Raw genomic sequence first — 13,336 nt, forward strand, 5'->3', positions numbered from 1 at the left:
TGTTGAGGAGGGCGGGGAGGTGTAGATGGGGGGGGGGAGGTGGATTGAGAAGGGGAGAGTGGGGATGGAGAAGAATGAGTGGATCGGGGTGGGGTGGGGTGGGGGGGAAAAGGAGAGGAAAACAAAAGAAGGGGAACGGTGGGTTGAACCAGGGCGTGAGATGACATTACATGAACATGTTTTCAAATATCAGAATAAGTGTCAGAACTTGGGGTGTGCTGGACTGACATCTCAAAAGGCCATGATTAAAAGGTCATTTGTTAGTAGCAAAGGTGGGAAATCACGCACACCCCAGGTTTGTGTTGCCTTTGCTCCAATATTTGAAACATATTCAGCTACAATTTTAAACAGATCAAGGTCACTAAAGTCTCAAACATCCTGCGGCAGTGCACTACACGGGAAGGGCGGCCAAGCAAAAAGTGTGACGCATGGAGCCATTGCTGTTCAGTAATGAGCATTTCACTTACTAAAAGCTGTAGGTAATTAACCAAAACCCATTTTCCCTGAAAACCCATCTTGATTTTCGTGGATATAATACAGTATTTGGATTTAATCGGAATTCCTAAATAGTTATACAAGAAGAGGCTCCAAGCTACGAGATGATAATGCTGTGTAATTGTGGGTTAATTATATTCTGCAGCTGTGGAGACCTGCTGAGATATGATAAAACAAATCACATAATCAGCTACTATGCAAAAGAGCATCGAGAAGAACTCGAAAAGCTCTTCAGTTTCTCAAAACATTTTGCACACTTTCAGCTTTTTATGTGCGTGTCGATTAACGGTTATCCTCAAATATCTACTAATTAAAAACACAGTGCTCGCTATTACAGTGTGCAGAGGCAGCTCGGTGTCACCATCTAATCTTATATGCTTTACAAAAAAGTGGCATAATTATATTCTCAAAGAGTATTGCACAGTTTCACATTGGATACATTCATTTTCTCCAAGAAATAAGTCATTATTCATTTCAGTCCTCTTCATTTCCCCTTCCTGACCATTAGGACTCCAAAAAAAGGAGTGTACACACCCATGCGATGTGCATCCATCTAAATATATAAAACAAGTTATTAACTTGAAAACTCTATTTCCCCGGCAGTGTACCTCACAGGGATTTAGAGCTAAGCTACTCCCCACCTCCCCGTCTCCATCACTGCACTGAGCTTTAATTAACACAACAAGGATTCAGTGTCCTCCGACAACATCACCCAAAGGAAAACTACAAACTCATTAAATCTCTGTAAATCGGAAAACCAAATGAAATTAAGCCAGACTGTTTAGAGTTTGGGGAAATATGTGAAATGAGAGGAACGCCGGGGTCAAATCGTATTTCCAGCTAATTACTTGCATTTGTTTTAACCTGTTTGGGGAACTATGTGGTGAGAACTTTCCACTTGAGGGAATTGGAACCAATGGCACAAAGTGCCAGTCTTGGAGTATCTGTCGGCCGACATCCTTAGCGTCCTAAGCATCTCACACTCAAATTAGTGAAAGGCTCCACTAGGGGAACTAAATGCTTTTGTAGCAATTAAAAAAAGATCACAGAACAAACAAAAAGGTGATCTTTCGGTTTCTTTCAAATAAATGCTGTTATGCTGGAGTTGGGGTTCTAATTAAAGTAGTGCACTGTAGCTCGGGCTTTATTTGAGGCTGAGCGCTAGAGCATGCAAACAGAAACAAACATGAGAAAACTGTGAACACATAGAGGACAAATAAAAGTATGCAAATGTGGAAGGACAGATGGGTTGATGCATGACAGCAGTGAACAGATGGGCGGTGAGATGAATGGATGGAGTCTGGAGGAAGACTGCTCAAAGGACAGATGGATGAGGACAGTTCCACAGTAATATTTTAAGTGCAAGGTGATGGTATCTGTCGGATGAGTGAATACAGCGACCGGTGAGTCGACCATCAAACACACTCTTTCAAAGGCTTTCACAGCGTATAAGATCACAAACAGGCCAAAACTGTACCACAGTAAACCTGACACACCAACAGCAATATGGACTCTGAAAGCACCCGACATCCCTTTGTAAGCAATCATTAGCGCATGAACACAATCACGTTGCACTCACAAGAAAATGCTGTTGCTTTTAATGTCAGAAAGGGACCAATTTGAAAAGAATGCACACGTGGCCACTTTTAAATAAGTCTGACAGCACGTGCGGCGTTCACGTCACGTCGTTTTAATCGCTATTAAGGTAACAGCACCATAAGGGGAACAAATCCATCATTGCTAGCAAAAAAAAATTATGACAGAATAAAAAAATAATCATTTTATCACTAATAAAACTCATTAAAACACTGCATTTACACCTATTTTAACATGTTTAATTTAACAGCCTAAAATAGACGCAATTGCAGCCTGAAATATACAGCTAATGAACTAGTCTAGACTACTTCAGTACATAACAGATAACCGCCATCTTGGACCCATGAACGCTCCCGCATTACAATTCTTCCCATTCTGCCGACCTGGTGTGATAGAAGCCAAAGACTGAATAAATCTGAATCTTGACTGCCTTAGATCTCCTCAGCGGGAGGAAGGAGAGGAGGAGAGAAATGGAAAGTCTCAGCACAGATGTGAAAGACAAAATATGTTAGAAAGTGGAGACAGATACAATGGAAGGAGAGAAAAGATCAGACAACTTACATGTGTTAGTAGTCTCATCAGAGGACTAATGGTGACCTCTAACACGCTTTTCTTTGATACACAGTAAACACAGTAGCTGTTGCTGGCACACTGCTCCATCACTGATTCCTGATCCAACTTTGAGCTCACACAGACACAGACACACACACACACACACACACACACGCACACACACACACAAAACCCCAGCGGGCCCAAGACAACTGAATAAAAAGCAGAATGGCCTAAGGCTGTGTGAGTGTGTGTACATATTATGATGTGTGTGTGCGTGTGTGAGTCCTTGTTTGGTATGACATCATTCTGAGTCTAGTTATCATCAAATTAATTTTGCCATAAGGAAAAAAGGAAAAACAAAAACAAAACAACAACAAAAAAACCACAGTGGTTTTAGATCAGTTTTGCTCACAAGTGTATGTTTATTCCCTGCAAGTTTTCTATAAACTCAATCTAAGTCATGCAGTATGCAGCTGCACCAAACTCATTTGTATGTTAACATCCAAAACCAATCAAGCTAATTTAAAAACTGGTCAACAAAATCTAAATTTAATCTCATCATCACCATGTTTATTGTCACTGCCGTGATCACTGTAATCCATCTCATTAGCGTCTTTCTTGCTTTGCCAACATCATCACCACATCCAGCATCATTCTCATCCAACCTCCACTGCCCCGCTCTCATCAGCTCGACAATCAGCGCTATGAACACGGCCGCCATCATAATCACCACCACCCCCGTGCCCATGTTACTCACGCACTCTTCATTGGCCACCATCGCCGTTACTTTACTTACCTGTGTGCATTGTCCCACACATAGGAGGGAAAGGAGACAGAAATATCACATTTAAAGTGAAGTTGGAGTAAAATTGGACACAGAACTGAGAAAGACTTTGAAGAAAGTAGAAGAAGAAGGATTTTAAAGCAGCACCTTCACCAGGAATTAAACAGTTAACGCCAATTAAACTCCTGGTCAGTGTTGCGGTGGACAATCAGTAAAGATTTCTACCGCCGGGATCACTGGGGTCGGACTTACAGATCTTGGTTTGAATGGCGGCTGCACCTCCTTGTTCTCCAGTTTCTCCCAGTCCATGTAGCGGAAGAAGCCGTGCTCCCTGATGTCTCTCTCGCCCTCCGGACCGCATCCTAGTCGCTTCGCCGGATGCTTCGTCATCAGCTGGACAAACACAGAGAAGAGAGTAAATCGTTTGCTTCTCTTTTATAAATGCAACATTTCTTCATTATCGTTACTATATCTGCACCTGCTGCACACAGGCTAATGGTTCTTCACATGGTATTTTCACATCGGGTCAGGTTTGGCAGGTTATAGCAGGCTAAATACCTTTAATAATTATATTTTAATTATGTGTGGTGTCTTGTAACTTGTAACATTTAAATATGCTGTAGGCGTAATTTTAAACTACACGACAGGTCTGTATATGGTTTACACTGTGCTGCTGCGATGCCCCACGATCCCCCTTTAGAACCCTTATTTCCTCCTTCCTTCCTCACCGTGTTTCCATCCACTTATTCCTTCTTTCATTCAGCTCCATTTAGTTTTTTAGGATCAATATAATTTCTGCACCCTAATTCCATCCTGTCCATAGGTTCCACTATAACCATTGATAGCTGTCCCTGGGGACCAACTATAAGCCACCAAACCGCTGCCTTTTCACTTTAACCACAGGCGTTTTTTTTTCCACAGAGCCTTAAGCACAGCATCAACGCTAATGATGACAGTGTGTTTTTGTGTGTAGGTGGGGTCTGCCTCCCTCAGGAGCAGCAGTCATAACTCATTACATTAGAACTATTCTTCACGGGTCATTCAACAGTGCACTGCACACGTACACACACACACAGGCTGCTCAGCGATATGACAATGAGCACAGTCACTCTCTCTAACACACACACACACACACACCTCGAAATAAAAGCAAAAATCCAAAAATCGAACTCTTAATTATGACTTCAAGATGAAAAATAACTCACTTTTGTCCAAATCTCTTTGCTGTCTACACGACTGTCTTTGTAACTTTTTTTTTTTTTTTTTGGCACGTTATGGTCTTTATGATCAAAGTTTGACAGAACAATGTAGCCAAGTCAGCGCAGACAGCTGGTCTACTTTGAAGACAGTCTCGATGTCTCTACAGTCCTCCTCACTGCAGCTGAGCGAGAGCAGCCGTCGAGCAGTGGTCCTGAAACAGGTCTCTGACTGCAGGGTGTCCGTGGGATATGTGAACATGGCAGGGCTTCCTGTTCTCGTCACTCAATACCAATATTTGTTGCAAATCCAACGTTCCAACGTTTTTAATTCTATTTTCTTTTTCAAATTTGTGTCCATTTTAAGGTATTTTAAAGAAATTGGTACGTTCTTCATTTGTCGTGAAGGGATACAAACAATTTTGTCTACGCCTGTTTACTATGTGGCAATTGTTTGATTTTCTATTTTGGACATGTGATTCAATTTTACTGTGTGTGTGGTTTGTCGTGGCCAGTGAAGCGTAGAGTTAGGAGATGAGACGCAAAGGTAGTGATTTGATGGAGAGGACCCGAGCTGTTTAAAGCAGGACTCAGCTCACACTCAAATGTCTTTGTCTTTCTATAATTGTGAGGACACTCACGGACTTAATGCATTCCCTATACAACTACAGGCATCACAGCTAAATGTCTAAATCTGACCCTTATTTTAACCTATTTAAAGCCTTAAATGTTTTGCAAACACACACACACACACACACACACACACACACCAGCTGGGTAGTGTCATGGCATCATTTGCTACTGACCCATCTTTTCTGAAGAGGAGTTTCCACAGCTAACTGAGCACACTGCACATGCTCAGGCTATTAGAGTAGTACTGTGATTGTGAGTGTGTGTGTGTTACAGAGAGAGGGAGAGGGGAGAACGTTAGGATAGAGAGAGGGAAGGAGAAAGGGAGAGAGAGAGATGGAGGCAGGGAAGATAGCAAGAGTGAACAATGTTGTTTCACTCCAAAGAAATGCCCCCTCACAATGGTTTTAATTATGCAGATAATTTTGATGTCCCTCTCTGCCTCCCTCCCTCTTCCCATCCTCCCTTTTCTCATCCTGCTTCCTTTCTTCAGTTTTAACACTCTCCCAAGTCTGTGTGTGTTTGTGTGTGTGTGTGTGTGTGTGTGTGTGTGTATACTTACCCCTTTACAGATAGCGACAGCCTCCTTGGACAGTGACTTGGGATAAGAGACGTGATGCTCCATGATGGACTGAAATAACTCATCCTCATCTTCACCGTCAAAAGGAGGCTAAAGAGAGAGGAGGGAGAGGAAGGAGAGGAGGGAGAGGGGCGCACAGGACAAATAGAGGATATGTAAGCTGAATCGTTAAACACTTTAAACGGTTTCTGAATCAAAATCCCACAGGCCTGTAAGACTCACAAATTCACAATATCCACCCCTAATGAGATATGTGGGCTTCGAAAATGTCACATCTCTCTTGAGAATTAGTAATGCCAAGAAAGAAAAACTCATTAAGGGACATGATTTAATAGCTAACCTTTCATTACACATTGTCAGTTCTAAAGGCTTCAATCAGCGTTTTCCTGCATTCGATTATGAAGCACTGTTAAGTGAGACGGCAGCTTAATTCACATACTCAAGATTGTTTTACTTCTGTTTTATTTTTTTTCCTATTATTAATAAACACACACAGGCACATACCTGTCCAGCGAGCATCTCATACAGCAATACTCCAAAGGCCCACCAGTCCACAGATCTACCATAAGGTTGATAGGCTATGATCTGAAATATAATACAGCAATGCATGTTAAATCACAATACGTCAAGAAAGACAAAATACAGTCCTGTATAATGAATTACATAATGATCAGTGTAAGCTTATATAATGACACAGTTTCACCATTGAAATCACCTGCAGTGGTTAATCTATGAGAAAACACGCTGAAGCTGGCTGAAACTATGCCCGAGCTGTTTAATGTGCATTTATACTGCCCCCTAATTCAAAGTTTGACTAAAGTGGGTACATGAAGCAGTTGTCGTGTCGATTAACGGCCTTTTGAAGTGAAGCTGAGCAAACTGAGAGGTTGTGGTACATGTTTATACTATTAGTTATTATATTATTATATTAGGATTATGTAGTCTAGCATTACTGATGCATCATAAGCAGCATTTTACTGCTGAACTGTAGCTAATATTTCTTTAACTATAGGAGTGCAGCTAATGGTTCTGTAATGATCGGCTGCTGATCATGAGCCTGATTAACTGCGGTTTCGTTAGAAACTCCAAAATACTAATGACAGCATTGGCCAAGGTGGTGCCTTCGCTACGAGGAAAAGGAGGCAAATTATCACATTTTCTAAGATGAAACAACTGCCCATCGGTCATTTTACACGAACGATAAACCATTATCTCCTGGTACTCACATCTAAATATGTTGAACACCAAAGCTTCTTTTTGTATCAGATTCCCCAAGTTTTAGGTGAGTAAAAGTATTGAAACATGGGACTAACAGAGGTTTCCTGATACGCAGTGGAGTCTTTGGGATTTACCCATGAGTCCAAATAAATTGGCCCAGCCATTACTTCTGTTGATAATCTAATCCATAACACGGCTTTATTAGCATGCAGCATTTTAGAACCAATAACAAATAATGCAAATAACGGAGTGAAATCTACAACATGCCCTTAAAACTGGACTGTAACAAATGTATTGAGTGGCATGGCATGAAAATACTCACGACACGTATGATACCATTATGTGGTAGGCGTACTTAATGTACCTTCCACCGACACACTGTGTACTGCTCCGTTGCATCTTTGCTTTGTTTATGACGTTACATCACAGATTTACCTCAGGAGCTATGTAGTCTGGCGTTCCACAGAAGGTCTTGGTGGTGATTCCATCCTGCATGTTTTCTTTACACATGCCGAAGTCCGCAATTTTAATGTGGCCCTCACAGTCCAGCATCACGTTGTCCAGCTTCAGGTCTCTACAAAAAAATAAAAATTAAAAATACAATTTCAGCTTTACAGTTAATTATCTATTAGTGTACGCTCTTCTCTGCAATTCTGAGGTCAAATAAGTGCACATCTTGGTGCGGACAACATTCTCATCTATTAACAAACAATATTGTGTTTTAGAAGCTACCTGTAGATGATGCCCTTTGAATGTAGGTAGAACAGACCAATGGCGATCTCTGCAGCATAGAATCTACACATTCACACACAAAGAGAAGCAACATCAGTAATTACCGAGAGCTGAGGGAAAGGACAGTGAGAAAACACACCGATAATACGCCCGGATGTGTGTGTTTCAGCGCAAAGGTCACTGCTGTCTCTACGATTGCCAGAGATCAGAGCAGCTGATAAGATCAACAGGAGGAGCCCAGACACACTGACCACGCGGTCAACTGTGTTTGTGTGGGGGCGTCCTATTGTAACGTGCCTGTAACAGATGTCAAAAGGAATTTGCAGCTGAATTTGTGATTAGAATGATGTGAAGCAGGAAGCAGCCACGACGGTAGACAAAAAACTCCACAGGTGTCTGGAAAGACAAGACGCTCAAACAAAAGTTCAAGGCATCGTCATCCACGAAATAGACCATTTTCGGACATGTTGGTGGCCTTTAATCAAAGAGTTCCTCGTGCTGTTGACTCGGCCTTCAGCACTCTAAACCTTCTGCCAGAGGGAACAAACTACTTTACTCATTTAAAGCAGGTGATGGGCAAACTCCTCCGTGGCTCTCAATTCTCCAACAGCCCACTTGTCAAATATATCAGCCCGCTGGTGCGACTTGACACCGGTGATCCCGCCAGGCACCTCAATTATATTCTGCAAGTTTGGAGCTATTCCACACCCTGAAAATTCTCTGGAGCTGCTGGATTACTTTGATTTTCTTGAAGTTCCTCAGAGCAGCAATGTGCATCGAGGCGAACAACAACATTTCACCCCCAGGCTCCGCTTGGATTGCTCATCCATCACCTGAGCCAGTCAAAGTGCTTATGGCTTATTCGGGAAGATTAAAAAAAAATGAAACTTAACACCTACAAGAGGGGGATTAAGATGCTGCATTACGATGGCATTGAAAAGTATCATAGTTACGCGACTTTGCGTATGTGCGTGCCGGTGTGTATATACTCACACAGCGTGGGGCTCTTTGAACTTGCCAACCTGCTGAATCTGATACATGAGATCTCCGCCATTTATGTACTCCATCACGAAATACAAACGGTCCTACAGTGAGAAAACAGGGCAGACAGAGAAAGGGAGGGTCAAAAAGTGCAAGTCGATTCGTGTCACAGAATGATACAACATTAGAGAGGAGGTGTAGGAAACAATGACACGGGAAATGAAAATGGAGGCATAAAAAGGTAGAAACAGAAGAAGAGGACACTGAGAAAGAGGTGATTGGGTTGTTGCCCGGTGTTCAGCCCTCAAATGAAGGAAAACAGCAACATCAATTTAAGAGCCAAATTCTCCTCCATTATCTACAGAAATTGCCAATAAGACACCGTATGTGAGAGAGGGTGGAGGGATTTGGTTCGCAGTCGTGCGTGTGTGCGTGCGTTTGGAGGAAATACTGTGCAGCTGTAGGGGGAGTTAGGGCTTTTAATGCGTGTCTGTGAGTGGGTATACTCGCCTGCACCGCCTGATAAGTCTTACGAGCAGTTCTGTGCTAAATGCGCTGGGTGTATGTCTATAGTGTATGTGTGAATAAAATGCATTTGCACGTGCACTACACATCATTTACAGCATGCACGTGTCTATACTTGCCTGTTCTAATTGATTATGTGCCTAGCTGCATGCTAAGTGCCAAATGCAGAAAAGCCCTCTTCTGGTCAGAGAATTCCTGCAAAGGGGGATTAGAAAAACTCACTTCTGGTTTGTGTGCGCAGGTCTATGTACTGTACAGGTCGAGTTTATTTGTCTGGCCTCTAATCACAACCTCTGCCGGATTCACGACAGATTATGTTGACCATTTGTGAAAACGTGTACAAATGAGTGTGCTTATGCGGCACGTGGAGGTTAGTATGAAACCAGTGAGCTATATTTACTCCTCTCCTCTTTAGGGTAATATGGATTATATGTCAGAAGATGAGCATGAATCAAATGTGAATCCAGCCTGTGCATTCCAGCTGAGAGTTGGTGACAGCAGGCAGGGAGGCTGCTGTTAAGACCACAGCGCTCGCAAGCGGTGCGGCTGTGCCCTTCAGCAGGAAACCGCACCGTGGCTTCCTTCTGATCTGACACAGTGTGGTTGGTCTATGTATGGTGTTAGTTTAGTTTCCAATGAATGCAGAAAAATTCAGTGAGATTTTTTCAAAAAAGGTGAAAAACATGTGCTTGCAACTAAACCAGCAAACATTTCCTACTAAGAGGAAGTCAATGTCCTGCACAAGCTGTTAATAATAAAAAAAAATAATAAAACAAAATTTAACATAGATTTGTAGGTGCAGCTGCTACCTGCATCATATTGGGCTCCTTGGTTTACATTTCTGTGATAGTTTTAAGTCTCCAGACTTACTATCTACTGCGAATGCTGCAGCTTTTGAAATACCATTTCAAAATAAAAGCCCTTTTGATACTTTTTTCAAGTTCAGCTTTTTTCTTACAAATGTGCATAAAAACAGAAGCACTGGTGCTTAGTAGTAGTGTTTTACCTCTGTCAATTGCATTTTGCCATTTATTTTGCTCACTACCCAAATGCAACATCCATTTCATCCATTCAACATGAGTGGACATTAGAATACAATGCATGTTAGATATCTTGATGGAAATCTAACCATATCCAAAATAATGTTACATGAGCTTAAAACAAATGCTATAACAAGAAGATACCACGGCAACAATATATACCGTAAAAATGGGCTGTTGCTTTTCATAGAACATGAAAATATATTCACTCTACATTGTATGACCGCTGAGACAATGCTGTACATTGGCCCACCTACCATAGTCTGGAAAGTGGAGTGCAGCTGTGTTAAGAACGGGGGCTTTCCAGACAAGGCTAACACCCTCTTCTCCACCATAGTGCACTCTACATCATCATCCTGAATCACAACGTCCTTCTTTAGGATCTTTATAGCATACAGCTCCTCAGTCCCTTTGCGTTCTGCCAGCATCACCTAGAGAGCAAAAGGAAAGGAGAGGCCATAGAGTAAGTGCAAGAAAAATAAATTCATCAATTTTCAAAAAATCTTTCTCCTCCTTTTTAGTCCAACATTACTGTGGGGGAAAGAAAGGTTCAAAGAGGAAATAGAGATCAAAAGAGAGAGAGAATCGGCAGGGAAGGCAGGTAATGTTAAGGGCAGAGGTAAAGGGGTGGAGAACTAAATAAAAGCTTCTTTATGTTTTAGTCAAACAGTCAAAGTAAAAACATTGAGGACAAGAGGAAAAATCACAGGGAAAGGAAGGTGGGAAAGAAAAAATTAAAATGCACAGTGTAATAAAAAATATTTTGGAAGTTTACTGCATTTCACTCTACAAGAAGCATTAAATAAAATGTTGGTCATAGATTGTGTCAGTCTGCACGGTCTCATTTTTGAGCAGCCGTGGAAGGAAAATACATTTAAATACAATTTTGAGACATTTCTTCAGACAATATTTTACTACTTGGTACGTCAACTTTACTGCATGTAAGAGGCAAATATTGAAATTTTGTCACGATTTAAACAATATTGTTTTGGCTACACAGCAGTACATAAAGTAATTCAAATATATAACTATTAGATTCTCAAAACAGAATGAGGCCACTAAAATAATCTCCATCTTTGCTAGCTGCAACATTAAAAAATAAGGCAGTGAATGTAGTGCTACTCTAATAAGACTCTTTGCCCTTCACCAACATCCAGGAGGAGAAAAAGTCAGAACAGAAAGAGGGAGCAGACCGAGTTCATTTCACAATTCTTTCTCAGGATCTTTAGGGCACACGGTCGGGGGCGGGGGAGGGTGGAGATGAAGGAAGCGGGATGGGTGAAGAGAGTGGGATTAGAAAAAGTGGGAGAAATTTTGAAAAGGGGAAGTGAAGGTTAGAGGAGGCCACAGACTCAAAAAGAGACTGGCAGAAGTTAAGCAATTCAGAATCCTATTTGTTTTAATTGGGATGTCTAATGAGCACATCTGCTTGTGTTCGCACCGGTGAGAAGCAAACACAAGCACACAAAGCACACGCACAACAAATGAAATTCAGCATATAGAAATAAACAGCGTGAATGATGGTTTCATGTCTAGTGAGGCTGCTTATTCCTTTGGCTGTTGGAACAGAGAGATGCCAAAATGCACCCAGTGTGCAGTGCTGTGCACGTCCATATGGTTTGTGTGTGCACTCGGCAGTTTGCATCTTCCAGCCAAGGTCAGGCTTCGCTCGCCGTCTCTCCCACACACAAACTTGCTCCCGTCTCGTCTTCCCTCTCTCCTCGTCATCGACCTGTTTTGCCCTCGTGTTTCTCAGGGTCTCCTCTTCTTTCCCATCCCACTCTCCTCTCCTCTTCTTTCCTGATTAATCCTGTAACTGCTGGAAATAGCAGGACCAAATGTGGGTCAAGTCTCGGTTCACAGGTGGTCTCATACAAGTTGAAGCAGGCTTGCGAACAGGCTCAGAAAATCTCAACTGTCAGGACTGAAATCTGTATGTGGGGATTTTGGCTAGATAAAAAAAAAACACACGTGTGCATATGTGTCTGTTGAATTTAAGGTAATAGCAATGAACAGTTTAGCTCATACTGGAAACACGGACTCAGCTAGGTAAGAAAAGGTTGTTTCACATGAAGGTAATGAGTCCGTGTATTTATTGGCCATTAGCGGTAACATCCTCGAATCTTTATATTTATATATATGTGTCTTTACTTTATATTCTTTTTTTACGCAGTGGTCTACCAAAGAATTCTCTGCAGTGCCACGGACAGAGAAAAGCTGGAACTTATGTGTTTCATCAGCACATATATAATCTCTTTGGTTAGAACTACTCTGCTGGAGCCAGTTGCCTCACCCCCTACCTTTCCCCTTCCTACCATCCTTAAATAAAAGTACTTTCACACTTTATCTTAAAACAAAGCGGAGAGATGACAAGAATAACGTAGAGGAAAACTGACGGAGCTGCCACGCATGGTGTGTTTGTAGTAGTTCCCACAAGGGTAATTGAGTTTTGAGACCTCTTTCATCCAACTGTATTTCATATTTCAACCTTTTATTAACATTTCTTAAGTTAATTTGCATGAAATATGAGGTGAACTTTTGGATTGGGAAAATTTTATAGCTACTCAACTCCCCAAGTTAAGTTCTACTGTAAGAAAGTATTTAATGTACCATTGCACCAGCAAGGCAACAGAGTTTCTTTGCATAACCAAACCAACACAGGCTTGACAGACTGTATGTCTGCCAACAACATGTGCAGTCAAGAAGCTGGGAGCAGAACCGTTACCGGCTCATTCGTTATAAGTTGCTGAATAAGTTTAATGATGAAAATGGAAAACAACTCGCCGTCATAAGTCTCTCGAACGCCATCAAGAATACAGAATAAGACTGACCTTGTGTCCACTTTATAATTTCTTTCCACCCCATGAGATTTGGAACTTTGCAGCTTTCCTGTTTATGTGTTATAAATATTCAGGTATGTTAATATAGAAGGATTATTGGGTTTGGGGATCTACGGGGAGAGCAGTGCAGACGGACAAAGGCACATAGTCGAGTGTGTGTGTGT

General features: G+C 41.8%; 1 protein-coding gene across 3 annotated transcripts in view; it reads right to left on the bottom strand.

Moving 5' to 3' along the window:
• Positions 1-13,336, bottom strand: part of prkcbb (protein kinase C, beta b) — a 95,604-nt gene that overhangs the window by 14,047 nt on the left and 68,221 nt on the right. For 2 of the 3 annotated variants that reach the window (XM_067476483.1, XM_067476482.1), the window contains exons 12-18: positions 10,590-10,763; positions 8,780-8,871; positions 7,787-7,849; positions 7,490-7,628; positions 6,341-6,421; positions 5,819-5,926; positions 3,683-3,823 (exon numbers count right to left, since the gene is read on the bottom strand). In XM_067476483.1, coding sequence (XP_067332584.1) covers positions 3,683-3,823; positions 5,819-5,926; positions 6,341-6,421; positions 7,490-7,628; positions 7,787-7,849; positions 8,780-8,871; positions 10,590-10,763 — 798 coding nt within the window. Of the gene's footprint in view, positions 1-87; positions 3,443-3,682; positions 3,824-5,818; positions 5,927-6,340; positions 6,422-7,489; positions 7,629-7,786; positions 7,850-8,779; positions 8,872-10,589; positions 10,764-13,336 lie in introns of those variants that run through there. The other variant, XM_067476480.1, reaches the window with a different exon arrangement.

This window comes from Channa argus, chromosome 15 (genome assembly GCF_033026475.1).
Source record: "Channa argus isolate prfri chromosome 15, Channa argus male v1.0, whole genome shotgun sequence".
Taxonomy (NCBI): Eukaryota; Metazoa; Chordata; class Actinopteri; order Anabantiformes; family Channidae; genus Channa; species Channa argus.